General features: G+C 43.9%; 1 protein-coding gene and 1 non-coding gene across 2 annotated transcripts; one reads left to right on the top strand and one right to left on the bottom strand.

The window, feature by feature from the left end:
- The first annotated feature begins 64 nt into the window (after positions 1–64).
- Ehhadh (enoyl-CoA hydratase and 3-hydroxyacyl CoA dehydrogenase) lies at positions 65–25,360 on the top strand. Its single transcript, XM_021185505.3, has 7 exons — positions 65–196; positions 9,815–9,918; positions 12,202–12,368; positions 13,666–13,777; positions 16,709–16,813; positions 20,123–20,464; positions 23,349–25,360. Exons 1-7 carry the CDS (start codon positions 123–125, stop codon positions 24,599–24,601), a joined length of 2,157 nt encoding a protein of 718 aa, XP_021041164.1. The 5' UTR covers positions 65–122; the 3' UTR covers positions 24,602–25,360.
- Positions 13,049–13,154, bottom strand: LOC115029596 (U6 spliceosomal RNA). Its single transcript, XR_003835166.1, has one exon. It is a non-coding gene; the product is annotated as a U6 spliceosomal RNA (small nuclear RNA).

Genomic DNA, 25,360 nt, shown 5'->3' with positions numbered 1-25,360 from the left:
AAGGGGCAGGAGGCGGTAGCAGCGGCTCCCATTGGCTCAGAGCACGCCCCTCCTCTCAGGGCGGCCCAGAAAAGGAGCCCCGGGCTGCCCCAGACATCAGAGGCGCAGGATACCTTGAGAAAATGGCTGAGTATCTGAGGCTGCCCCACTCCCTGGCGATGATCCGCCTCTGTAACCCACCGGTCAATGCCATCAGGTAACACCGCCGGGACAGTGGGGTGTGGCGGGTCTAGGAGGGGGCTTGTCTCAGCTGGAAGGACGGGCCAATGAGCAGCTGGCTCCGGCCTTCCGTCTGTCTGCTGTTGACCTCACTGCGCGGCCCACGTTTGGTTCTGGCGAATCAGGAACTTACAAAGGTGAGGTTGATGCAGCAAGTGTCTGCTTGAACCCCCTTCCTGCAACCTTCCTACCGGCTTGCAACCCCAGCGTCTCTGTGATGCCAAAAGCTATAGTTAGCTGACTAGAAAAGCAGAGTTTAGTGCCTTGAGTGTCAACTCTCCCTGTCAGAGGAGGCCTACTAGATAGTATTTTCTGAAAAGCTGAAGTTTCATTTATATCACCTGCAATGCTCTCCTGTGCAATGCACTTAGCACATTACTATTATAAATGAGATCTGTCTTTTTGAAAAAAAATGATATTCATTTACCCTGTTCACTCCATATAACCGGCGAATAGAGCGAATAGAGTATAATTCTATATTAGCCTCAGGAGGAGTCACCCATACATTGCAGAAGTGGCGGACAGGATTGTGACAGATACTGTATAATTTTCACTGGTGAGACCTTGCTAAAACCCTTTTCTCAGGTGAGACCTTACAGCCTAAAGGACAAACCTAGGTACAGTTCCAGCCCTGTTCACTCTGCAGGGGACCAATGCAATGGGTTTAGGCTTACTTTCAGAACAGGGTGGTGCGCTGGGGGCAGGTGGGGGGAGGGGAGGACGGGGACAGGAGCATGAGTGACTTTAGAACTGCCACATTGGAATCAGCCCTCCCCAGCAAAGATCATGACTCCCCATGGCAGTTAAGACCCCCCTCCCCTAGCCCTTCCCTACCTATATCCTCTGGTCCTTCCCAGAGACCCAAGGGTACAATTAGGGCAAAGAGGGGTGGCTGGATACTCAGAGTGTTCTGGTCCAGTCCTTCCATGAAAGTCAACCCCCAACAAGCCCAGCATTGGTGATCTTTGGCAAACAGGCTCAATCCAAACTTACAGCAGTTTGGCTGGGAGATACCAAGTAATCGATCCCACCCAAGTCTAGCTCAGTAGATGACTTTACTGAGGCTAGTTACAAGAATATAGTTGCTTCCAAAACAACGGAACCCCTGGAAAGCCCACCCCAACTCGTGGGGAGGCCCCTCCTCACAATTGCTTCTCTCCTGTAACTTTGGAGACGGATCTTATGAATCTTACAGGTTTCTGAGCTTCCTGGGCGTCTTAAACATCAGTAGATGTGTTTAGCTTTCAGTGCCCTGTCAGTCTCTTTAGCATCCCCAGTCTTAGCCCCTTCAGGGGGGAATGAGTCAATCCCAAGGAACTAGCTGCACAATAGCAGAATAAATAAAGTAAACATAGGCCATTTGAAAATTCCCACCACCAAACAGATGCTGGGGTGGCACACACCTGGAATCGAAGCATTCAGGAGGCTGCGGCAGAAGGAACTGTTGATCTACTCAGACCCTGTCTCAAAAAAAAAAAAAATCTTAAAAGCAAGCAAACAACAGAAAAGAGGAGACATGTTCATTTTAACTGAGATTTAAAACCACACTGTTATTAGATTTTATTTTTTAAACTTAAAAATTATTATTATTTTATGTGTATGTATGGGTCTTTTACCTGCAAGTATATCTGTGTATCACATGCCCTGGCACTCATGGAGGCTAAAAAAAAAAGGGGGGGGTTGTTGTTGTTGTTGTTGTTTTGGGTTTGGGTTTGTTTGTTTTGAAACAGCGTCTTTGTAGTTCGGGCTGACCTGGATTAGCTATGTGAACTAGGCTAGCCTTGAACTTGCAGAGAGCCACTGTCCTCTGCCTCCCAATCATTGGGATTAAAGGTATGTGCTACCACACACTTGACTTAATACTGCACTTATGTTATTATGAAGGATGGCAATGATTAATACATAATATGCAGAAATTACTGGCCACTTTGGGGCAGGGCAGAAGCAAATTACTGATCATGCCAATCTCACTCTTGATCTCAGCCCAGAAACCAGCTAGTGGTTACAGCACGTGATCTCACAAAGAAAGCATAAGCAATATGGCTCCGTATCCATGTGGGGCGCTCATGTACTGATAGGATTACTTGATAGAGGGATTCTACTGAACTCTCTGATCGTGAGCACTAACTATGTCCATCTAGAGGTCAGGAGGGAAATGTTCCAGTCTCACAACCACTCCTTCTGGTACTCTCTGGTGTGTCTCTAGCATTTACCTGCTGTGTCCCTCCCCAGTCAGGAGAAATCTAAGGTAAATGCAATGGAGACTGTATTGTAAATGACTCCACACTTTTAGGACCTCCTTGTATCTCTGAGTAGCCTGTGGTCAGTCCCCTGCAGTAGCCCACTTGCTCAGTATCTGCTTCAGCCTCGTGGAGATCTTTTTTTCTCTTAGACCCTACACGTTCCCATGTTTTTCTCTGAACTTTAATTTTAGGTAAATTGTTCACCAACTTTAATAGCTTATCATCCTTGTTTTTTACCTTAATTTTTGTTGTTGTTGTTGTTTTCCTCCCTCTCTTCCATCTTCCCACCTTCTTTCTAATTTTATGCAGGAACCTATCTCTTTCTATATGAACGAGGTATTGTAAATTATCTAATTCTCTTTTCCCAACAATTAAAACCCTTCCTTGAGAGGGCAGCCATGTTTTTCTCCATTCTGGGAAGGTTCAGTTTCTTCCTAACTACTATCTCACAGAGCAATGGTTTTCAGCATTTTTTTATAACTATAATCAACTTAGTTAAAACAAAAACCTTAAATTTAATTTAAATACATAAAATTTGAAGATGCACACATGCATACAACATGTAGAACTAAAAACAGGAGTTCCTGAAACCCAGTCAATCCTTACAAGCTATAGATTTTGGAATATTCTAGTTTTTTGTTTTTTTATTTAAAATAACAACAACAACAACAAAGCTGGTTGTAGGTCACAAATTTGATTTGAGAAGCTTTGGTTTAAGTAACAACAGCACCCCACCCCCCACTCCCGGCCAAAAAAAATTTCAGTAGAAAAATTCTGCCATGGTCAAAGAAGCTGAGGGATTTAGGCCAGCGCTCACAAAATGGTATATTGAGTTTTTGTTTGTTTATTTGTTTGTTTGTTTGGTTGGTTTTTCTTTTGTTTTTTAATCTTTATATAGGTGTGCTGTACATGTATGCACGTTCAGATTTACATGTGTGTATGTGTGTGTGTTTACACTTAGACCTGCCTATTGTGTTCGAGAAGTTGGTGGTTGACCTTGTAAGTCTTCCCTCAAGGATGAGTCTTGCAGTTGAACTCAGAGCTTACCAATGTGGCTAGTCAAGTAGCTAGCTAGCCTGCCCCAAGGGTCCCTGTCTCCTGGCCACCACTCCCACCCACCATTTATATAGTTCTGGTCTCCAGTCTTGCTGCTTTTGTGGCAAGTACTTTAACTGAGCTATTTTCTCAGCCAGTGAATGTTAGCATCACTCTAGATACCACTTACACACCTGACTTTAGAAGAGGTGGGAGCGTGGGGGCAAAGCAGAGGGTGGGGTGGGGGACAGGGGAGAGCCAAGGTGCTTTCTCAGATCTCCTGTGCCTTACCTTGCTGGAACCTCTCAGTCAGCTGAATTTAATAGAACTGTATCAGTTACAACCATTTCCCTTTTCCCACTTCTGAGTTTTTCAAGGGTCTAGGAGAACACAAGAGGAAGGATGGGTTGGAATGAGAGAAGTCTTGTCCTCTCCTAACACTGACTAAGGTTAATGCCAGCTCAAACTGAGACCTTCTCTTAAAAACAGCCAGCCCTTTGTATCCCTGGGCTCACACCAGCCAACCATGGATAGAAAGTGTGGTTTTATCCAGTATGTTTAGGTTTCTATAATGTGTGTGTGTGTGTGTACACACCTCTTTTTTTTTTTCTTGTATAAAAACTATTAACAAGCATTTTCATTTTCTGGGATATTATTAAACCATATAGAAATTAATATATTTTATATGCAGAATGAGACTTTTTCATTAGGGACTTGAACATTATGAGGAATTTGGAATTCTGGGAGGGATGGAAAGTCTTAGAACCAATTTCACACATATACTGAGGAGCAGTTGCATGTAATTTTTGGACTTCTAGATATTATGTAATGCTTTTAAATCTATTTCACGATCAGACTGGGTTTCTAAGTAGCCAGTTGAAAAGGCGAGGTCCTGTGTGTTTTTCTCTGGGTTAAAGGGTGAAAAGTGACTGGGGGAAAGGTAACCATGGTACGCAGGGCAAGCACCCTCTGTGTCGCCTAAGGTTTGGACTCCTCGTTGCTGGCCTTAGCCAAAGTGGGTTCTTAGAGGATCTTTCTCCCTGTGGGTAAAGAGCAGGGATTTTTGCCCCTTGATAGCTAATTCACTAAGTGGACAGATAACCCACTTAAGAAAATGCTTTTCTTTCCTCTCTCCTCTGCCCTTTTCTAGTTGTTTGTTTGTTTGTTTGCTTGTTTGTTTGAAGTTACATCTTCCTAGCTAGGTGAGATATGCTAATTGAAATGATTTGGGGTTTTTCCAAAGAGCGAGTGTAGCCCTTTCATTGCTAGATTAGCCAGCCACACTTGCTTTCCTTTGAAGCCCGGTTTCTGAGTGTGCAACTTAGAAGAGTTCTAGCCCTGCCTCTGAAAACAATGGCCATGGCTTTTTTTTTTTCTTCTGTAATTCACATAGTAAGAAACCTTATGTTTGATGTTAGAACTGAGGACGCACACTCATAACTGAAAACTTTTTCTTTTCTTTTTTTTTTTTTTTTTTTTTTTGGTTTTTCGAGACAGGGTTTCTCTGTGTAGCCTTGGCTGTCCTGGAACTCACTCTGTAGACCAGGTTGGCCTCCAACTCAGAAATCCGCCTGCCTCTGCCTCCCGAGTGCTGGGATTAAAGGCGTGCGCCACCACGCCCGGTTGAAAACTTTTTTTTTTAAAACCAAACTTAACCCTAGAGGTTTCTTTGGTATATTTTCTGTTTTTGAAAAAAAAAAAATCCTGATTGTTTTTAGATGAGTCTTAATTTGATAAAGCTAAGGTTTAAAAATTAACAGTTGAAGATGAAAAGCCAGCTGTGTTCAAAGAAGCTGAAGGACATGGTGGGCACTCAGGAAATGTCTCCTCACTCTGTGGCCCCTCTCAGTGGGCATTCATCTCCTTGCTTTGTCCTCTTTTCCTGGCAGTATGGTGATGAGGACACACTTGTTCTGGCTGCTGGGGTCTTTCCAGTGCTGCAGAACTTTGGTCCCTTCTGAATCACCTAAATCTTCAAAGCTGGAGCATTCCCCGGGGAACACAGGAGACGCTTGACCCCGAGGCTCACAATTACCCTTTATTTAGTTTCCTTTCTCCCCTTAACCTAGAGAAAACCAAACAAAGCTAATTTCCTTTTCCAGTTTTTCCTATTTATGAACTTTCCCCCAAAGTACCACAAACATAAAGAGGAGAGGCTAGGTAAAGTGGGAAGAAGCAATACCTTACCCCAGTGGTGCCCACAGAGGTTGTTTGGCTCAGTTGGTGTCATTCGTAATCCAGAAGGAAAAATAGCCATCCCTCTGGTCTGCCATTCAGCCAACCCTGGGTGAGGAACTGGTCACACCCATCAGGGAAGGTTCCCTAATGAACACATAGATTATTTTCTTCCTTGCAAATATTTTTTGAGTAGTGAGGTCTAACACATATTTACTGTTTCCAGCCAATAGTGGGCTATTGTAAGTAGTCTAAAAATGATGTGTGCACATTAGAATACTATCTCACTTTCTATTAGGGACTTCACTATATGAGGATTTAGGTGCCTTGAGGGGAGAGGGAACCTATTTTCCACAGATGCAGAGGGAAATGCATATGCTTTGTGGACTTGTAAATATTATGTAGCAGCTCTCAAGCTGTGTCATGATACAGTTACTAATAAATCAGTCAAAAGCAAGAGCTTTTATTTCCTCCAGATTCAAGGGTGAAAAGTAACCAGACAATTATAAACATGCTTACCTGAGTCCTCCCGGGATTTACCCAGAGAAACAGTTTCAATTCCTCACTGAGTTTAGCCAGACACTTTGCTTGACCTGAGTGTAGGTTTAGCACACACTTGGTGATCGGGCCTGGTCCCGGAAAGTGGATTACAGGGGCGTGTGTGTGTGTGTGTGTGTTCCCTATGGCATCCCATCCTTTCTCTTTATTTCTAGTTTTGGAGCTTTCAATGTTACCAAACACATCCATGAGAAGAAATGTGTGGTCAGGATAGGAAACGCCAGTCTCTCCTCATGCCACCGAGTGGGGTGATTTTGGTTGAGCCCAATCTTTCATTGTTGTCTGAGGGTTTGCTAGTGCTGTTTGCTTTGGATTTTTGAAACAAGATTTCACCCTGTAATGCAGACTGGCCCTGAACTTCTGGCAATCCTCTTGCCTCCAGCATCCAAGCGCTGGGATTACAGATGTGAGCCACCACTGGCTGCCATTCTTTACCCAGAAGTAAACTGCAGTGACCTTCTGTATCCCATCTGCCATTCAGCCAAGACAGGTTTTAAAGATTGTGAGTCCACTCGGGTGCCTGAGGCCTGAAACACAGCAGCGTTCCACCCATTCTGCACAATTACCTTCCTAAGGCTCTCTCTGGGAAATCTGAGAAATCTGGGGTCTTAGGCGGCATGCCTAAGTCTTCCCCACAACAGGCCTTCCGGGTGGCGATTTCCGTAGTCTAGAACGGGCCCTAGAAGGGTGCCCATATCCACTGCACATGCCTTGTAATGTCATGACTCACAATCTGTTTTCCTGATCAGATTTCATTTCTAATTAACCAGTTGAAAGCAAAAGGTTAAAGGATAGAAAGTAACTAGGGAAAAGGTAGTTGTTATGCAGAGGGAAAGTGGCTCCTTTGTCCCCGGTGGACTTCCTTGTTCTGTTCTAAGGAGGTTCTCACCAATTTATGAGGGTCAGCTTGTTCACCAAGTGAGTATGGTCCCAGTTTTTCCTTTGTTTTATTCTTTTGTTCTTTCTCCCTTTTAATTTTTAGTGGGAAATTATCTTTCTAGCTCGTTGAGTCTTTTTTTCTTTTCTTTTCTTTTTTTTAAAGAGCAGGTCTCAGTCTGTATAGCCCTGGCTGGCCTCGAGCTCACAGAGATTCACTAGCTTTTGCCTCCCAAGTGCTGAGATTAAAGGTGAGAGCCACCATGATTGCCTACTGAATAATTCTTCTCCTTTCTCCCCAAAACTATTATAAACCCTTAACCGCTGTCTGAGCCAATTTTCTTTCTATTCCAGTCAAAGTCTAGGGTCTCTGAAGAAGATATTCCTACAGCTTTCCCAGAACACTGCCTTTCACATCTCTAAAACTGCCACACTGTGGAAGACAGAACACGGTGCATTCTACCCGAGCTACAGACACATGCATATAAAAAGCACAGCTGAAAAGAATGCTTCTTGAACTCAAAACCCAGCCCCATCTGGTCTGCAGGTTTTATTTTCTTATTTGTTAACTTCTTTTTGAAAATTACACAAATTTGATTTAGTAAACTTTAGATGTTTCCTGATCATTTTGGTTGTTTGTTTTTGTTTTTAATAATTCCAAAGATGGAAAAGGTTCACGTAGTAAAACAGAGCTTGGGTCACATGTCTTCCTGGCATCTCTCTTTCCTGAGAGAGCACGTAGGTACCCTCATCCGGCCCAGTCAAGCCTCTGATTGGTAGCCATTTTTCTTCTTTTCTGTTTGTGAGTTTTCAAAAGAAACAAAAATGTGTATAAAAGAAGAGGAGATGGTTGCCATATAAACTCCCAGCCCTTTCCCCAGTGGATCCCAGGAGAGGGAAATCCAGAAGGAGACAGTTTGGCAGTGAGGTCCTTTCCTACCATTTGCCCATAGAGAGAAAATAGTGTTCTGTCCACAACAGTTGAGTTCCCAATGAGGATGAGACCTTGTCTTGTGTCCTTTTGTCGTCACTGTCAAGCAGTGCACTGTGAGCTGTGCAGCGTGCATGTGTTCTGATTTGTTGTAAGTAGTTTGGGAATGAAGATTTGTATGGGGTGTGTGAGAGTACTGCAGTGGTTTATCTGCCAGACTTGAATGTGTGAGGGGCTTTGTTAGGCTGGGGGCATGGTTTCCCAGAAGCAAGTCTACCCAGATGGACAACTCCTCAGCCTTTTGGACTTCTCAGTATTACTTAATGGTTCAGATTCTGTTTATTCCCTTTCCTAGTAATGAATCAGGCGTGGGAGGTTCTGTTTAGTTGTGTGTCGCTAAAAAGTAACTGGGTGAAAGGTAATTATCGCTCCTCAGCGCAAGTATCTCCTGTACCTGTGGGTCGTTGTCCTGTTATCGTAGCACCGCTTCTGTAACAGTTTGCTTTTTCCATACCAGAGGGAAGGTTCTGCCCAGAATACAGAGAATTTCAAGCAAAATGGGTTGGAGCTTGCTGCTATCTTCCGTGCAGCTGACAGCCCATGATTTAGGTTCCCCTCCTTTACCATCCTAATCCACTTGGCAAATTCTCTCTTTCCCTTGCGACAAACTCTCCTGAATGGGGTCACTGAGCATTCCCTACTCCTTGAATGGAGACTGACCTGACTCGAGTCCCTGTTCCTCTGGGACAGTTCCCGTCCCGTGGCTTTAGCTGTACTTTCTATAGCTGCTCCCTCATATACTGAACCTGGGTAGAGCATCTACTGTAGGTCTTGCTCAATGTTTCTTTGCCCTTGCCTTTCCCTCCTGAATTAATTAGCGTGGAATTTGGCTTCCACAGACAGGAAACTTTCAAAGACAGTGAATTAAACAAAGACTAGTGACTTCTCTCACAGTAGTCCAGAATAGCTGCTCCACAACCCTCAGAGTCTGTCCTGCAGTCCTCCGTACATACCTTCTACCTCTTGGTACAAGAAGAACACTTCTGTCCAACCATCTCACCTGTATTTTTGCCAGGAATAGGGAGAAAAGAAAAGTAGGAAATCTTGTCCACTGTTTTCCAGAAATCTTCCTTAATGTTGCAGGTATCAAGAGAACTTAGTGGCTTGGGCGGACTGTGCTGCAAAGCATGTCCCTTTCAAAGTTCTGGGAAATGTAGTCTTTGCTTTGGGCCACCATGGATCCAGCTAAGAAGCAGGTGTTAGAAGAAGGTGAAGGGGAATGGATGTCTGAAATAACTAGCACCCCTGCCACATGTCCTAGACAGGTTCTCCTTTATCTTTTCTGTTCTAAAAGCATGAGAAATTGAAGGAAAATTTGTCCCTTCCAAAGTTCTGTGCTGCCTGCCTTCTTAGTGCCTTTACCACCACACTCAGATCTTACACTTTACACAGCAATTGCATGTTTATACCTATCAGATAATTCTGTACTTGCGAATGTCATGTATAACACATTTAGAACTGGTTACTAACTTTTCATGATCAAAGTTAGAGCACAAGGGAGGAAACTAATAATGCTTTTAAAGTGGAATAATTTTATCAGCCCAGTGCTTAATTGACAGTAGATATTTTATTTCTTGAACAAATAGTGAAAATTCTTTGGTAAGAATCTGTTTTTTTTTTTATCCACCATAACTGTTCAGTGGTTCATTAGTAAAGAAATAATAGGGTAGAGATTTAATTTTGATTAATTTGCTGTATGGATTTTTTTTTCTTTTAGTCCAACTGTAATCACGGAAGTAAGGAATGGACTCCAGAAAGCTAGATTGGACCAGACGATTAGAGCCATCGTGATCTGTGGAGCAAATGGCAACTTCTCTGCAGGTAATTAAGTGTCTAGATCATTCCCATTACCTCTAGAATTATACCCAGATAATGCCCAGCAGTACATCGGCTATCCCTTTGGGTAGTGACTAGGGACACTAGAGTGGAGGTGAAAAGCATCATGGGTGATGGGGCGCAGACAGGACTGGGTGGCCTTTGAAGAACATTTCATTCTAGTCTTGATGGCTGATAGCTGCTGCCTGCCATAAACGTGCTGATGTGTGTCTGCTCTACATATGTCCCTTCTATCCTGCGTGAGCTTGGGCCAGTCTCTGACATCCTTACATCATTGTCTCTGCCTATAGAGCAGGGTCCATGATTTCTAGCGGACCGAGGTTGTGTGAGGCTTAGTGAGATGCCTTAGCTGACTATCCTTGTACAGTGTCTGTACTCAGAACCTGTTCGGGAAGCATGACTGTTTATCCAGAGTCTGGAAATGAAGCCCATTTTCCTTCAGACAGCCCCTACCCCCAGTGACCATAGCACTGTTTCTCTGGGTCTGCCTGACAAGGCACAGCACAAATATCTGAAGTGATGACTCCTCTGGTGTAGTCCACACACAGCACCTCTTTCTTTCCCTGCCCCAAGAATGAATGCATTGCACCCTTTGACAGAAGTCACATGGGAATGAGGGCCCAATACCAGAGGTCTTCAGTATTTGTAAATGGTAGCCTGAGAGTACACCAGTTCTGGGGTGACGATAAAAAAAAAAAAAAACAAAAAAAAAACAATATAAAAACACTGGCCATAAAATCACTGCTTACATTGCCTGCTCAGCACTGTAGAGATGATTCACTAACCAAAACCAAAGCAATATTTTTTATACACATTTTAATGCTCAGCAAGTCCAGGTGAGAATGGTTGAGGAAGAGACAGATTAAATTGATACCAAGCTTACTGATGCCCTATGGAAACACTATATGAATTATGTATTCTGCCATGTAAAAGACAAGAAATAAGGCTTTACAGTCTGTTCTCCTTGTTAGAAATACATACTGAACTTCAAGTTGGGTATTGAGACAAAAAGAGTAAATTGCCCGTGCAGACCATAAATGCACTAACATATGAGTGGGAGGACTAAGAACTCACCAAAGTCTTAAGCTTTATCTCTGTGTGGAGATGTTTACGTGGTCCTTCGTGGTTGCTGTTGTACAGGTTTTACATGTTTATAATTCCCGCATCATTTTATAATCCAGAAGGACAAGCCATGTTCATTTTCTTACTCATAAGAAATCTATCGAGCCGGGCATTGGTGGTGAACACCTTTAATTCCAGCACTTGGGAGGCAGAAGCAGGTGGATTTCTGAGTTCGAGGCCAGCCTGGTCTACAGAGTGAGTTCCAGGACAGCCAGGGCTACACAGAGAAACCCTGTCTCGAAAAACCAAAATAAATAAATAAAAATAAAAATAAAATCTATCAGGAGCTAGAGAGATGGCTCAGTGGTTAACAGCACTAGCTGCTCAGGTTTGATTCCCACTCCCATTGAGGTGGGATGGCCGCCACTCCCAACCATCCATAACTCCATTTCCAGGAAATCTTGAGCCCTCTTCTGGACCCCACAAGCACTGCAGGCATGTGTGCTCAGCCATAGCATGCAGACAAAACCACCATACCTACAAAACAAAAATTAATAAATCATTTTTAAAATGCTTTCAGGAAATATATCAGTACTAAGCTGGTTACCGACATAGGTAGTTTACCCTTTTCCTGTGACATCTGACACTGTAATGGTTTATGCTCTTAGTGAAGAAAGGGCAACATTCTTTTGTTGTTGTTGTTGTTAAGATTTTTTAAATTTTATGTGTATGAATACACTGTCGCTGTCTTCAGACACACCAGAAGAGGGCACCAGATCCCATTATAGATGGTTGTAAGCCACCATGTTGCTGGGAGTTGAACTCAGGACCTCTGGAGGAGCAGTCACTGCTCTTAACCACTGAGCCATCTCTCCAGCCCAACATTCTTCTAAAATAGAGTGGTGAACAGCAAGAGGCACTGATTTTCAAAATGATAGACTTAGTAAAGAACCTAGTTCCTTTTCCGAGCTTTTAAATTTCCCCAAACTTAGAGCTTCTCACTACAAAATGGGAACACAGAATGTGGAAGGTTACATGGTTCACTGTAAAGACTGGATTTTTCTCTCATTTCCTTCCACTTATAGCCAGAGAATAAAGCACCTCTCAGCTCCAAAGCATCTGAAGTTCTAAAACTGGCTGGGTCTCCTTGTGTCAGTGACCATGACTCAGTTCTTCTGAACCACTTCCTTGTCCCTGTGTCTTTAGGTGCTGATATCCATGGCTTTAAATTTCCCACTGGCCTCCCATTAGGAAGCTTGGTAGATGAAATACAGCGATACCAGAAGCCAGTGGTAGCCGCCATCCAAGGTGTGGCTCTTGGAGGAGGACTAGAGCTGGCCTTGGGCTGTCACTATCGGATTGCCAATGCAAAGGTAAGAGGCTCCCAGGGGCACAGTTAGGGTGGGCCTTGTCTTCAGTGCCAGCTCTAAGTGTGGCCTATGCCTGGGGCTGATGGCTTCGAACAGCTGACTTACTGCTGACGGTCCTGTGCATCTTGAGAGCTGATGCTGACTTACTGCTGACGGTCCTGTGCATCTTGAGAGCTGATGCTCAATTGTTTGGTCCCTACCCCCTTTTCACAGTGTCCCCTGGGCCTTAAGTTCCAGAGTTGTTTTGTAGATGTTCCACTGGGACTGGACTCTACAACTCTGCATTTTGATTCTATAGTGTGTTGGGAGCCTCTTGAACAGTCATGACCAACAGCTCAAATGGGGACTTCTCATGTCTGGTGTTGGGTTTTTTTTTTTTGTTTTTTTTTTTTTTTTGTTAAATAACCTATGACTCCTGTGGGTAGCATTATCAGTCCTGATGGGAAAATACCATTTAAAACATATATGTATGCATAGATACAGATTTAAGTGTGTTATATGTAATCTTAAGTAGATAAATAATAGTTTGATACCTTATGACTCTTTCAAACATCTTCACAGTTTATCCTCTTCCCTCTTCTGTTTTTTTTTAAATCACCTTTCCCTTTCCTAATTAAAACTCCCCCCACTTTTACTGTTTCCCCCTGAGAATTACTTGTGCTCTGATGGTACTTTCTCTATTGAAAACTATGAAACACTTCATGAATATGTGTGCCATCCTTGGCAGCTACCTTGCCAGTCATCTCTGTAGTGGTCCAGTCTGAGTGTCTGAGCTGCCCAGTTGAGCACCTGCCTTTTTTATTGTACTCATTTGGCAGGCATCACATGCATTTCATCATGGCTTACATCCACATCCCCAACAGCTAAGGATTCTGAGCACCATTTGCCACTTGTGTGCTTTCTTTGGGGTGTTGTTTATCTAGATAATCAGCCCATTATTAGTCAGTTGTCCTTTTATTGTTAAGTTGTGAATATTCTTTGTAGCGTGGAGATGGGAGAAGCTCTGTATCATTCTTTCCCCTCCTCTGGGTCTTGTGTTCACATTCTGATGCTTGCAGGAACCCTGAGAGCTGTAGAGGCTACTTTGTTATCTGTGGCATGTCATTATGCAGTCAAAGGGAAAAATGTGTCCAAGCAAGGGAGTATGTGTCTTTTCGACAGGAGTAAAAGGAGACCGCAGACACTGTGTCCTCTTGGCACTGTTGCTGAATTCAGTGCAACTGTTTCTTATGGGTAGAATCCCTTGAGCTCACTTGCACTGTCTCTTTATGGTGGCCTTTCTGTCTTTAATGTTTTGTAGGCTCGTGTTGGCTTCCCAGAAGTGACACTGGGGGTTCTTCCTGGTGCGAGAGGAACCCAGCTTCTCCCCAGGGTCGTCGGAGTTCCTGTTGCTCTTGACTTGATTACCTCAGGTCAGTGGAAACCCCAGTTATGATTTGGATCAATGTGGAGTACTAGACTCCAATCTAGAAAATCTTGTCTTGGTCACTTACTACCCATGTGCGTTCTAAGGAGGCTACTTTGCTTGCTTCTCTGACTCCAAATTTTGTCATCTGTAAAATATTGTTTCAATAACCTTCCTAAGCACTTCCCAAATATTTCCATGAGGACCCCGTGTACGTGAGCAAACGGCTCATCAACCTGGGGTTTATGGAAGTTTATCTTTTTTTAATCTATAGACTACATGCTCATATAGGAACCATAACAGTCAGACCTGGCTTAGGAAGTTTAATGTCTGGGGCTGTGGGTGTAGCTTAGTTGTAGGGAGCTTGTCCAGCTTGCATGAAACCTGGGTTTGCTCCTTGGCATAAAATCAGGTATTTATTCCAAACAAGTGTGGTTAAGTGTGCGCTTGTGCGCCATCTTTCCTTTCATCGTGTGCACAGTAGCAGTCCCCACCAAAGGGTGATGCAGATTGTGTACTGTGCTTAGATGCTTCTTAGAGTTCCCTTTTCATCGGCTCCAGCCCGATATTGCTGTTTTCTAAGTAAGGTTAAGATGGGGCTCCCACTTGCAGATGCCGTCCTATTGAATGAGCAGTTAACATAGCAAAGGTTTAAATTCCACTATTTTAGCAAAAGGTTGTGTAAACGTTTAATAAATTTCTCATCATTTTAAAATTATTCAGAAGCCATTCTAAGGTTCCATTTTAATTTCTAGTACAGTAAATATTGACAGATAAAACCTATGAAAATACTAGCTCTTTAATTTCTAAGAATATAAATGGGTGATTTTTTAGAACTAATATTAGATATCTATATGACCTGATTTTAAAAAACTGACAGAAAAACAATATCTACATGTGCCAGTATAGAAATCAACAGTCTATATGAATTAAAAATAACTTTGTCCTCTTAAATGGGGTGTATGGAAGGAAACTAGATATATTGAATTCATATTCACTCAAATAATCAGGTTACCAATTGTTTAATGATGGTATATTTTAAAGAATGAGAAGTATTTGAAGTGATTTCTATTTCTTCAAAGAATGCTTGGAATTAGCATTCTGCCTAAATTCAGGTTCTTCAGCAAAAGACAAAATAGAAATAAAGTCATAGAATATATGCATGGGTTCTGAGTTTGCAAACCCAAAGGTTTACAGAATTAAACCAGTGAAGAAATTGAAGAAACTTGTCAGGAAGCTAAGAGTGCCACAGAGTAAAATCAGGAAGAAAAACCACTTCTTAAACAAAGAAGAGCGAAGGGAACTTGGCTGGCTTCCACAGGATACCACCAGCTTGGCCCACCTCCGACTCATGGGCTGCCACCATTCTAGCACCATGAGAAAAGAAGCAGGGACTCTGAGATGGACAGGTTTGACTTGTGTAGCAAAGGCCCTGTGAATCGGGAGACGCTGGCACAGGAATCACACGCCTGTCTTCTTGAGTAGATGTTGTGATCTGGTGACTGGGCTGGGGGTTGGCTTTAAAATGATAGCTCAGGTAACTCAGAGACATTCCATGACGACATTGAAATTTTAAGCTTTGGAAAAACTCTTAAAGAAATTTGGAAGGAAACGTAGCAGTGTCAAATGTGTGGGATGTGCTCTTGGTCACTCTGGGTCTCTCCACGGCTCATCTTCCAGCACTTTTGTTTCACAGCCTACTAGACAGAGGTTCAGTCTACACTGTGTGTGGCCCAAGAAAGAATGAGTCTCAACCTGGCTGAGGCTTTGGGTTGAACATGCAGGGCTTCCTTGTGTTTACTTGTTAGTAGTTCAGATCAGAACTGGACCGTTGTCAAGGCATTATTAACCGAAAACATACCCATGATATTCTTTCTGTGCAACAGCCAGCCCCTCCATGGGCAGCTCACATTCCCCATCTTGTTATCCCAGAGCTCCTTGTAGTGCCCAGATTTTATTTTCCATGCCTTGGTCTTTTTGCCCTGCCTAAGGAGGGCATCTTTATACAGAGGTCACTTGACAGCACTCGCCTGCCCCACCCATCTCGCCGGATGAGGAGGTTTGGAAGGTTTTGATGAAGCAAAAGAACCCTCAGCGGAGCGCTGATTCCACCAAGGTTGGGATTAGGGCTTCAGTTCTCTGCCAGGGCATCGAAGGAGCAGCTGTTTAATGGTGTCTGCTTCCTTCGAAACCTCCGTAGGGAGCAGGCTCGCCAAGCTCGCCCAGTCTGTAATCTAGGTCAGAGTCAAGGTGCTCACTAGCCAGAAAGGAATAAAACCCTGTCTGACTTCTCCTACGTGGTTCTCACTGTACTTGGTGGAGTGCCAACCTAATCAATGTAGGCTCCCCTGTTCAGCCCACCAGCGTTGTGTCTGCAGGAGGTACTACAGCCCCAAATCCAACCATTTCTCACACTTCTATACAGACACATAGGGTTATACACCTCTATAAGGATATAAAGAGACCACTCATCCTTTACTGAATCCTCAGAATTACTATAGTAAGCATAATTACCTCCATTTATCAGAGATGAAACTGGAGTCCTCCCACAGTTCCCTGCGGTTTCTCTAACAGTAAGAATCAGAGCTACCGCTTAATTCAAGTTCGAAGGCCACATCTGTAGGGATGTTCAACCACAATAGTTCAGCTTGGGCGTGGTGGTTCATACCCCTTAATCCCAGCACTCAGGAGTCAGAGACAAGTGGATCTCTGAGTTTGAGACCAGCCTGGTCTATGTGTGGAGTTCCTGGGCAGCCAGAGCTACATAGTGAGACCCAGTCTCAAAACCAAATCACCAAGTACAGTAGCCAGGTTGGCCTTGGGCATTTCACTTACCAGTTCGTATCTCCAGGAATGGCAACCTTCCCCACTAGACAGAGCAATGCCCCAGTGGGTCCTCGCACTGTTATTTGATTTGTTTTATTTCCTTTTGATCCAGGAAGACATATTTCAACAGATGAAGCACTCAAGCTTGGAATTCTGGATGTAGTTGTAAAGTCAGACCCAGTTGAAGAAGCCATCAAATTTGCTCAGACGGTTATAGGTAAACAATAATAGAAAATAGCGCAAGATTAGGAATAAGCTAAACATGCATTCTAATAAGGAACTCCTTCAGCAGCTGATGGGGCATTCACGTAATAGAATGTAGCCAAGCTTTAAACCGCATTGATCTGGCATAAACTCCATGGTATGTTGTATCAGCTAACGAAAACAATGCTATTTTAAGTGATGTTTTGCGGATGGTGTAAGGAAACAAGGGGGTGGGGTGGAAGAGAAGGTAAATATGCTGAGAGTGGGTATGCATAACTTCTGTGTATGTCGGAAGCGTTCACAGGCAGTGGAATGACTCTTTCTGGAGTGGAACTGGACATTTGCTGAAGTTCAAAGGCAATGCTCTATACTTTACTCTGCCGTGCTTTGGGGGATTTTATACCCTATGAGTGGTTTTTTTCCGGCTTGAAAATTAGAATTAAAGTTGAAACAGGGGAACAAGTATGTAGCTGGTCAGGCTCTGCAGGGCTCTCAGAGACAGCGGCCTCTGTCTTGGGCAAGTGACTTCTGCCCCTGCTGGCTTGTAGACCAGCGGTATTCCTTCAAGTGTGCCTTTAGCACCACCTACTGATAGATGGCTTACTGGGTTTTGTTTTTGGTTTGGTTTGGTTTTGTTGTTTTTGTTTTTTACTTCAAGCTGCGCCTTTAAAGCTAGAAAAAATTGAACCCGTAGCTGAGGACGTAACCGGGAGCTGAGTGTAAAGCCAGAGTTTAGCTCTCACTAGCCTTCTTTCGAGAAAATCACTACAGAAGCCAACTGGCTTGACAACCTCTGCGGGAAAGTTTATGGCGGCTGCAGCCTCTGAGCAGGGAGACGCTAAAATTGCCTAAGAAAATACTCATGAAGATTGTCGGACCCCAGGCAGCACGGAGTGTGTGCTAATCTCCACTTAGTGACACGGAAGGCTCAGGTCACTCCAAGGCATGCCCCTGGCAGGGACCAGTTTTTGAAATTGTTTTTTATGGTCCAACTAGTTGTAGGTTTGGTGTGACAGTGGCACTCACACTACAAAGAGGAGGTATTGATGGGAAAATACTGCTGCCTTCTAACTAGGAGTCAGCAAATCCTGCCCGTGTGGAGGCACCCTCCCTGCAGCGCTCTGCCTCCCAGGCTACTGTCACTGGTCTGTGTCTCTGTGCCCCAGGGAGGGCTGCTTGACTTGTGGACACTGACCTGGCTTGTGGCCACCGACTTGCATAATTTGCTTGCAGAGAGCGCCCCAGGTCACTATTGATTTCCATTTGTAGCAGCCTGGGTCCCATAGGAAGTTCTGTCCTTCCCTAGTTTCCCTGAATTCAGCTTTGAGAGTTGAGTGCTTCAGAGAGAGGATTAGAACCAAGGTCTATCACACTTACACGATGGTCCAGGGTGTTTATTGCTTTTGGTTTTTAAAGTTAATTCTAAACATTAAACCCCAAAGTCTATAAAACAAAATGATGCTGGTCTCAGCAACATTAGAGTTTGTCCACTTGGTGGCACCCCAACGTTGAGCCATCGTCTGCCTTAAAACTCAAGTTGCCTAAGGTTCTGGCTAGGGGCAATTCTTTGTGATGGTTTTAAAACTTTGTTGAGAAGAGTGGATGGAGGTGTGTAACTTGCTTGTGGTGAACAAGTGTTTCTGTGGTGAGGCTCTGCCTGAGTGATAAGTGGTGTGTGTGGTGTGTGTGGGTGTGTATGTGTGAGAGAGAGACAGACAGACAGACAAGAGGAGCCAAGGATGTTTTTCCTTTTCCTTTTTTCCTAGTGCTTTCCTTGGTCTTGCTTTTCATTTTACTGCTTGCTCCTTGTAATCTACCTTTTTTTCTGTCTGTAAATATTTCCAAGGTGTGGAGTGACCTGACCCACACAGGAGGCCTCCTGTAGAGGTGCCACCTGCCATGAGTGGCCTTCCTAGAGTTGACGATAGGCAGTTGTTGTCTCTGTCATTTGTGGAGTCTGACATGGGTGCAGCACATTGGGTCAGAGTAAGAGGAAAGGAGCCTTGAGTCTTTTGTCTCTAAGGAAACATTTATGTGAGGTACACATTGAGTCTCTTTAGGCAGACTGGTAATCTCTTCCTGCACAGTTGGCAGCAGGGTGTGTGGGAGAGGACTACATTTGTGTCTGTCTGAAGTATGACCCCCTTGGTTTGTAAAAATCTGTGAGCAGAACCAAGGGTAGAAGTGGTCACAAGCCTGGCTGAGCCTCTGCTTTGGTCCAGCCTTCCGTTTTTTTTTTTTTGTTTGTTTTGTTTTGTTTTGTCTTTTATGCTATGATGGCTCGTTCTTGAGATGGTAGATCTTAGAACCCATTATGTGGTGCTGAGTTTTGGTAACTGTGATTTGGGGTGTGTGTGTGTGTGTGTGTGTGTGTGTGTGTATGTGTGTGCATGCTTGCACATGCATGAGTGCATGTTTATCTGATTTTAAAGTCATTTCATTGAATTAAGAAGATTATAGAACCATATGGTTCTGGTGCCTAGCTCAAGTTCCTTTGTTCGCCCCCTCCCTTGAAAAATGTATAGTATTAGGAGTTCAGTGAAATTATGGCTTGTTTTGAGGTGGGTGCTTGGCAGGGAACAGAGTTCATTTACTTATTTAGTACCTGTGTATCAAGTTATCCCACCTGGGTATCTAGTTCTCCCACCTGTGTATCCAGTTCTCCCACCTGGGTATCCAGTTCTCCCACCTGGGTATCCAGTTCTCCCACCTGGGTATCCAGTTCTCCCACCTGGGTATCTGGTTCTCCTACCTGTGTGTCAGTTATCCTACCTTTGTAGTCAGCTATCCCACCACCTTTTGGAGGGAAGGAAAAAAAATACTCTTTTTGCCATGTGGACTATCTTTTCTCCTGTATTAAAAATCAATTTACTATACTGCAAGTCCTTATCAATGAACTTACAATTCTTTTTCATTGCCAATTGTTGCCCCATATAACATTTCCATCTGTTACGGTATTTTAAAGATTTTGTCATTATTAGGGAAAGAATGTGAATAACTTTGAATAGATGATATTAAGTAAGGACTGTACTCTTTGTACAGATTAATATTTAATATATTATAAAGTTGTCTTGGCCTCAGAATAAAAAGAGACTGCACCTTTCATGTCTGAATTAGTAGCATAATACTTTCGATCGTCTACTTTACGGCCTGAAGTTACTAAGATTACAGTCTTTGGATATCGTGTTTCATTAGATATTGTAGTGCGAAGCGTCTGACTGGGTTGTGGGAACCACGCACCACACTGTCGTTTTGTTCTTGGGCAGTCCTGTTCTCTTTCTGCTATGCTTACGATACTCTGACCTTTACCACTTCCTTTCAGGTAAACCCATAGAACCCCGCAGGATCCTAAACAAGCCAGTCCCAAGCTTGCCCAACATGGACAGTGTTTTTGCAGAAGCCATTGCCAAGGTACGGAAGCAGTACCCTGGCCGCCTGGCTCCGGAGACTTGTGTCCGTTCAGTCCAGGCCTCCGTGAAGCATCCATATGAAGTGGCCATCAAGGAAGAAGAAAAGCTGTTTATGTACCTTCGGGGGTCAGGGCAGGCTAGAGCCCTGCAGTACGCCTTTTTTGCTGAAAAGTCTGCAAATAAGTGGTCGACTCCCTCAGGAGCATCTTGGAAAACAGCATCTGCTCAGCCCGTCTCCTCGGTTGGTGTTCTTGGTAAGCATATTCCCAAACCTGCGGGTTTCTTTTAATCGATTGAGAAGTTCATACATGTGTCCATTGTGTCTGGATCAAGCTCCCCGCTTCCCCTTTCCCTCAGTTCCTCCCTTAGCCTCCCCGCCATTATTATTTTTTTTTCCTATTTCATGTGTTCTCTCTCTTTTTCAAAATCATGGAAGTCACTTAGTGCTGCTAGCAGGTGCATGGTGTAAGGCCATCCTACATGCACATGGGAAGCCTCCAGGGAGGAGGGAAAACTGACTTCTCATGCCAACAGCCATTCACTGGCCAATAGCCCGAAGCTTGCAGGTAGACGTCCTGCCCTCCTCCCCTTTATGCTGGGATTGTGTCTGGCTAGATGTTGTGCAGGTCTTGTGTGTGCAGCCAGAGCTGTTGTCGGTTCATATGTGCAATGGCACTGTTGTATGAAAAGCACAGCACATTTCAAATGTCACTTGCTTGGGGAAGCTATTATTTTGTTGAACATGGTACTCATGTTAATGCTTGTTAATTCTTGTCGGAGCCTATAAACTCTTTCCATCCTGCGGGTCAGCTCTAGGGACTTTCCAACTGTGGCAGTCCTGTCCACACATAAGCTATACGAGTGGAGTTTGTTTCCGGCTCTCAGCATATACCCTCTGTTCACTGCCTTGAATACTATATTTTTGTCTTAATTATTGAACCTGGGAAGAGTGACTTTCCCAACTTTTTTTGGAAAGATTTGTTTATTTTATATATGTGAGTACATTGTTGCTGTCTTCAGACACACCAGAAGAGGGCATCAGATCCCATTACAGATGGTTGTGAGTCACCATGTGGTGGCTGGGAATTGAACTCAGGACCTCTGGAAGAGCAGCCAGTGCTCTTAATTGCTGAGCCATCTCTCCAACCCCATCTCCAATTTTTAAAAATACTGTTTTGACTCTTCTAGGTTTCTTGCATTTCTATGTGAATTTTAGAATCTAGTGTTAATTATGCAAAAAGTTGGGGTGGTATAGTGCTTGCATTGGCTCTACAGATTATTTTGATATTTCATCCTAACAATACTAAATTTTTTTCTGGTCCATGAACATTGGCTGTCTTTCTGCCAATATCTAGGTGATTTTGATTCTTTTTATTTCTTTCCCTCTTTCTTTTTTCCTTTTCTTTTCTTGTTTTCAATGTCAGGTATCAGACTCAGAGCCTTGTGCACGCAAGCACTTTAACACTGAACAATAAATACCTTGGATACTCTTTAATTTTTTTCCAATGGTGTTTCATTGGTTTTAGTACACAAGTCCTCCTTTGTTAAATGTATTCCATAAGTATAGTTTTTTTTATGTTATTGTAGGTAGAATTGCTTTCTTATTTTCATACAGTTCATTGCTAATATGTGAAGATATATTGGGGGCTGGAGAGATGGCTCAGCAGTTAAGAGTAACTGCTCTAGCCAGGCAGTGGTGGTACATGCCTAGTACTTGGGTGGCAGAGGCAGGTGGATCTCTGAGTTTGAGGCCAGCCTGGTCTACAGAGTGAGCTCCAGGACAGCCAAGGCAATACAGAGAAACCCTGTCTTGAAAAAACAAAACAAAACAAACAAAAAAAAAAAAAGAAAGAAAGAAGGAAAGAAAGAAAAAGAATAGCTGATTTGAAATAATGAACATCAAAGTTTTGATCCTAGCATCCATGTGACAGCTTGAGCAGCCCCTCCCCACAAACACCTGTAACACCTGTTTCCAGGAGGGGGGTGGATAAAGACAAGGGTATCACTGTGCTTGCTGGCTTCCAGACTAGGTGAAAAGACACAAGCTCTCGGCCTCTTAAGACAGAAGTCCCTGCTTCAAAAGGAATAGGGAGAAAGGATAGACAAGGACACCCAACTCCTTATACTGATGTCTGTGATATAATGCACACAGAGAAATAAATATTTTTAAATTACTACTATTATTATTTACATCCAAACCACAGTTTCCTCTCTCTCCTCTCCTCCAATTCCCTCCCCCACAGATTCCCCCCTCATCCACTCCTTCTCTCTTTCCCTTGGGAAAGGGCAGGCCTCCCAGAGATATCAAGTTGCTAAACATGGCATATCAAGTTGCAGTAAAGACTAGGCACCTTCCCTGTATTAAGATTTGAGGCAACCCAGTGGAAGGAAAAGGGTCCCAAAACCAGGCAAAAGAGTCAGAGACAGCCCTGCCCCCACTATTAGGAATCCCACAAGAAGACCAAGGTATACAGCAGTCACATATATGCAGAGGACGCAGATCTTTCCCCTGCCAGCTTCCTGATTGTCAGCTCAATATCTGTGAACCCTGGTTAGCTGATTATGTGGGTTTTCTGGTAGTGTCCTTGACCCCTCTGGCTCCTACAATCGTTCCTCCTAGACTTCCATGGGATTCCCTGAGCTCAATCTAATGTTTGGCTGTGGGCCTCTGCATCAGTTCCCATCAGTTGCTGGGTGAAGCCTCTCTGATGACAACTAGGCTAGGCACCAATCTACAAGTATAGCGGGAAAGCATTAGGAATCATAAATAAAGGGAACACAGTTGCTTTTAGGTACAGACTTTACGTCCTGGAACTTGACTGGATTTGTCTATTAGTCCTAAGAGCTTATGTGGATCTGTGTATAGGAATCCTAGTGATTTTTATTTCCCCCAGAGCACTTAACAGTGCATGAACTATTCAACCCATTTCTGTTCACTGCCCAATCCCAGTGTTTTTATGAATTATTGGTGCTAGGCATGGGAGCTAGGGTCTCATGTGTGGCAGTGACCAGCAGCTCTATCCCTGGGGTCATTCTTTTAAAATGTCACTTTGCCACAGGTGCCTTCTACCAGCGACCAGCTGTTTGGCTCCCAGCACAAACAAATCACGTTTTCTTTCCTTCTCTCTGAATCCACAGGCTTGGGAACGATGGGCCGAGGCATCGCCATCTCTTTTGCAAGGGTGGGGATCCCTGTGGTTGCCGTAGAGTCAGACCCAAAGCAGCTGGATACCGCAAAGAAGATAATAACCTCCACCTTGGAAAAGGAAGCATCCAAGAGCGGCCAAGCTTCAGCAAAACCAAACCTCAGGTTCTGCTCATCCACAAAGGAGCTTTCCAGTGTGGATTTAGTGATTGAAGCAGTGTTCGAAGATATGAACCTGAAGAAGAAGGTCTTCGCTGAACTGTCAGCCCTGTGCAAGCCGGGAGCCTTTCTGTGCACCAATACCTCAGCGCTGGATGTGGATGACATTGCTTCTTCCACAGATCGCCCCCAGCTGGTGATTGGCACCCACTTCTTCTCTCCAGCCCACATCATGAGGCTACTAGAGGTCATTCCTAGCCGATACTCTTCCCCTACTACCATCGCCACAGTTATGAGCTTATCCAAAAGGATTGGAAAGATTGGAGTCGTTGTTGGTAACTGCTATGGATTTGTTGGGAATCGAATGTTGGCTCCCTATTACAACCAGGGCTATTTCTTGTTAGAGGAAGGTAGTAAGCCAGAGGATGTAGATGGGGTCTTAGAAGAGTTTGGTTTTAGAATGGGACCCTTCAGGGTGTCTGACCTCGCAGGGCTAGACGTGGGTTGGAAAGTTCGCAAAGGGCAAGGCCTTACTGGACCGTCCTTACCTCCAGGAACCCCCTCCCGAAAGAGGGGCAACATCAGGTACTCCCCAATTGCTGATATGCTCTGTGAAGCTGGGCGATTTGGTCAGAAGACAGGTAAGGGCTGGTATCAGTATGACAAGCCACTGGGTCGCATCCACAAACCTGATCCCTGGCTTTCTAAGTTCCTGTCACAGTATAGAGAAACCCATCGCATCAAGCAGCGCTCCATCAGCAAGGAGGAGATCCTGGAGCGTTGCTTATATTCCCTTATCAACGAGGCATTCCGCATCTTGGAGGAGGGGATGGCCGCTAGCCCAGAGCACATTGATGTCATCTACTTGCACGGGTACGGGTGGCCAAGGCACATGGGCGGGCCCATGTACTATGCTGCCTCAGTTGGGCTGCCCACAGTTCTAGAGAAATTGCAGAAATATTACAGACAGAACCCTGACATCCCCCAGCTGGAGCCCAGTGACTACCTGAGGAGGCTGGTTGCCCAGGGAAGCCCTCCTCTGAAAGAATGGCAAAGCTTGGCAGGACCCCATAGCAGTAAACTGTGATTCAGCCTTCTGCATTTTGCCACATACGTTGGCATCTAATTTCAGTGTGATTCATTCCTAAAATCCAAACAGATTTCTCTGAAGTACAAATGATGATTGCTGCTGCTGCTGCTGCTGGCGGTGCTAAGTGGCCAGCAAAAGCTCCTCTCTGTGTCTTCCTACCTCATAATTCTAATGGCCAGATTTCAGGAATGTGTTCTCTATACCTCTGACGGTACTTCTAGCAGAAAAATTCAGCAAATATGTATTTACTACTACAAGCCTTCCTCTCTTTTGACTGTTTGCCTGGTATAGCCATAATTTATACAAAATGTTGCTAATAGAATAATTCATAACTCCAGTTGGCAACCCAGATGTGCCTTTTAGCAAATCAACAATAGTGGCATGGACATTCAAGTCACACATTTCAGCTGTGTGATGGAACTGGCACATGTTGCACCGTGGTGCTGCGTTGCAGCATTGCTCTGACTAAGAGGAGGCAGCCAGAGAAGGCCACATGTCATATGGATGTGGACATAAAATTCCAGAATATACAGATCTGAGAACAAGGTAGATGAGTAGCCCAAGGCTATAATTTTTATAAGTTAAAATTACTGATGATTAATACAGAGTATCTTTGGGGTTTGATAAATTTTTCTAAAATTACTTTAGCAGTGGATCTGTAACACATTGAGTTCAATATATATATATATATATATATATATATATATATATATTCTATCTCAATAAAGTTAATAAAATTAATGATGGTAAAGCCTT

Source organism: Mus caroli, unplaced genomic scaffold, assembly GCF_978045245.1.
Source record: "Mus caroli unplaced genomic scaffold, Mus_caroli_1 scaffold_17, whole genome shotgun sequence".
Taxonomy (NCBI): domain Eukaryota; kingdom Metazoa; phylum Chordata; class Mammalia; order Rodentia; family Muridae; genus Mus; species Mus caroli.
Note: the sequence above shows the minus strand (reverse complement) of the source record. Positions and strands in the feature narration are given on the sequence as shown.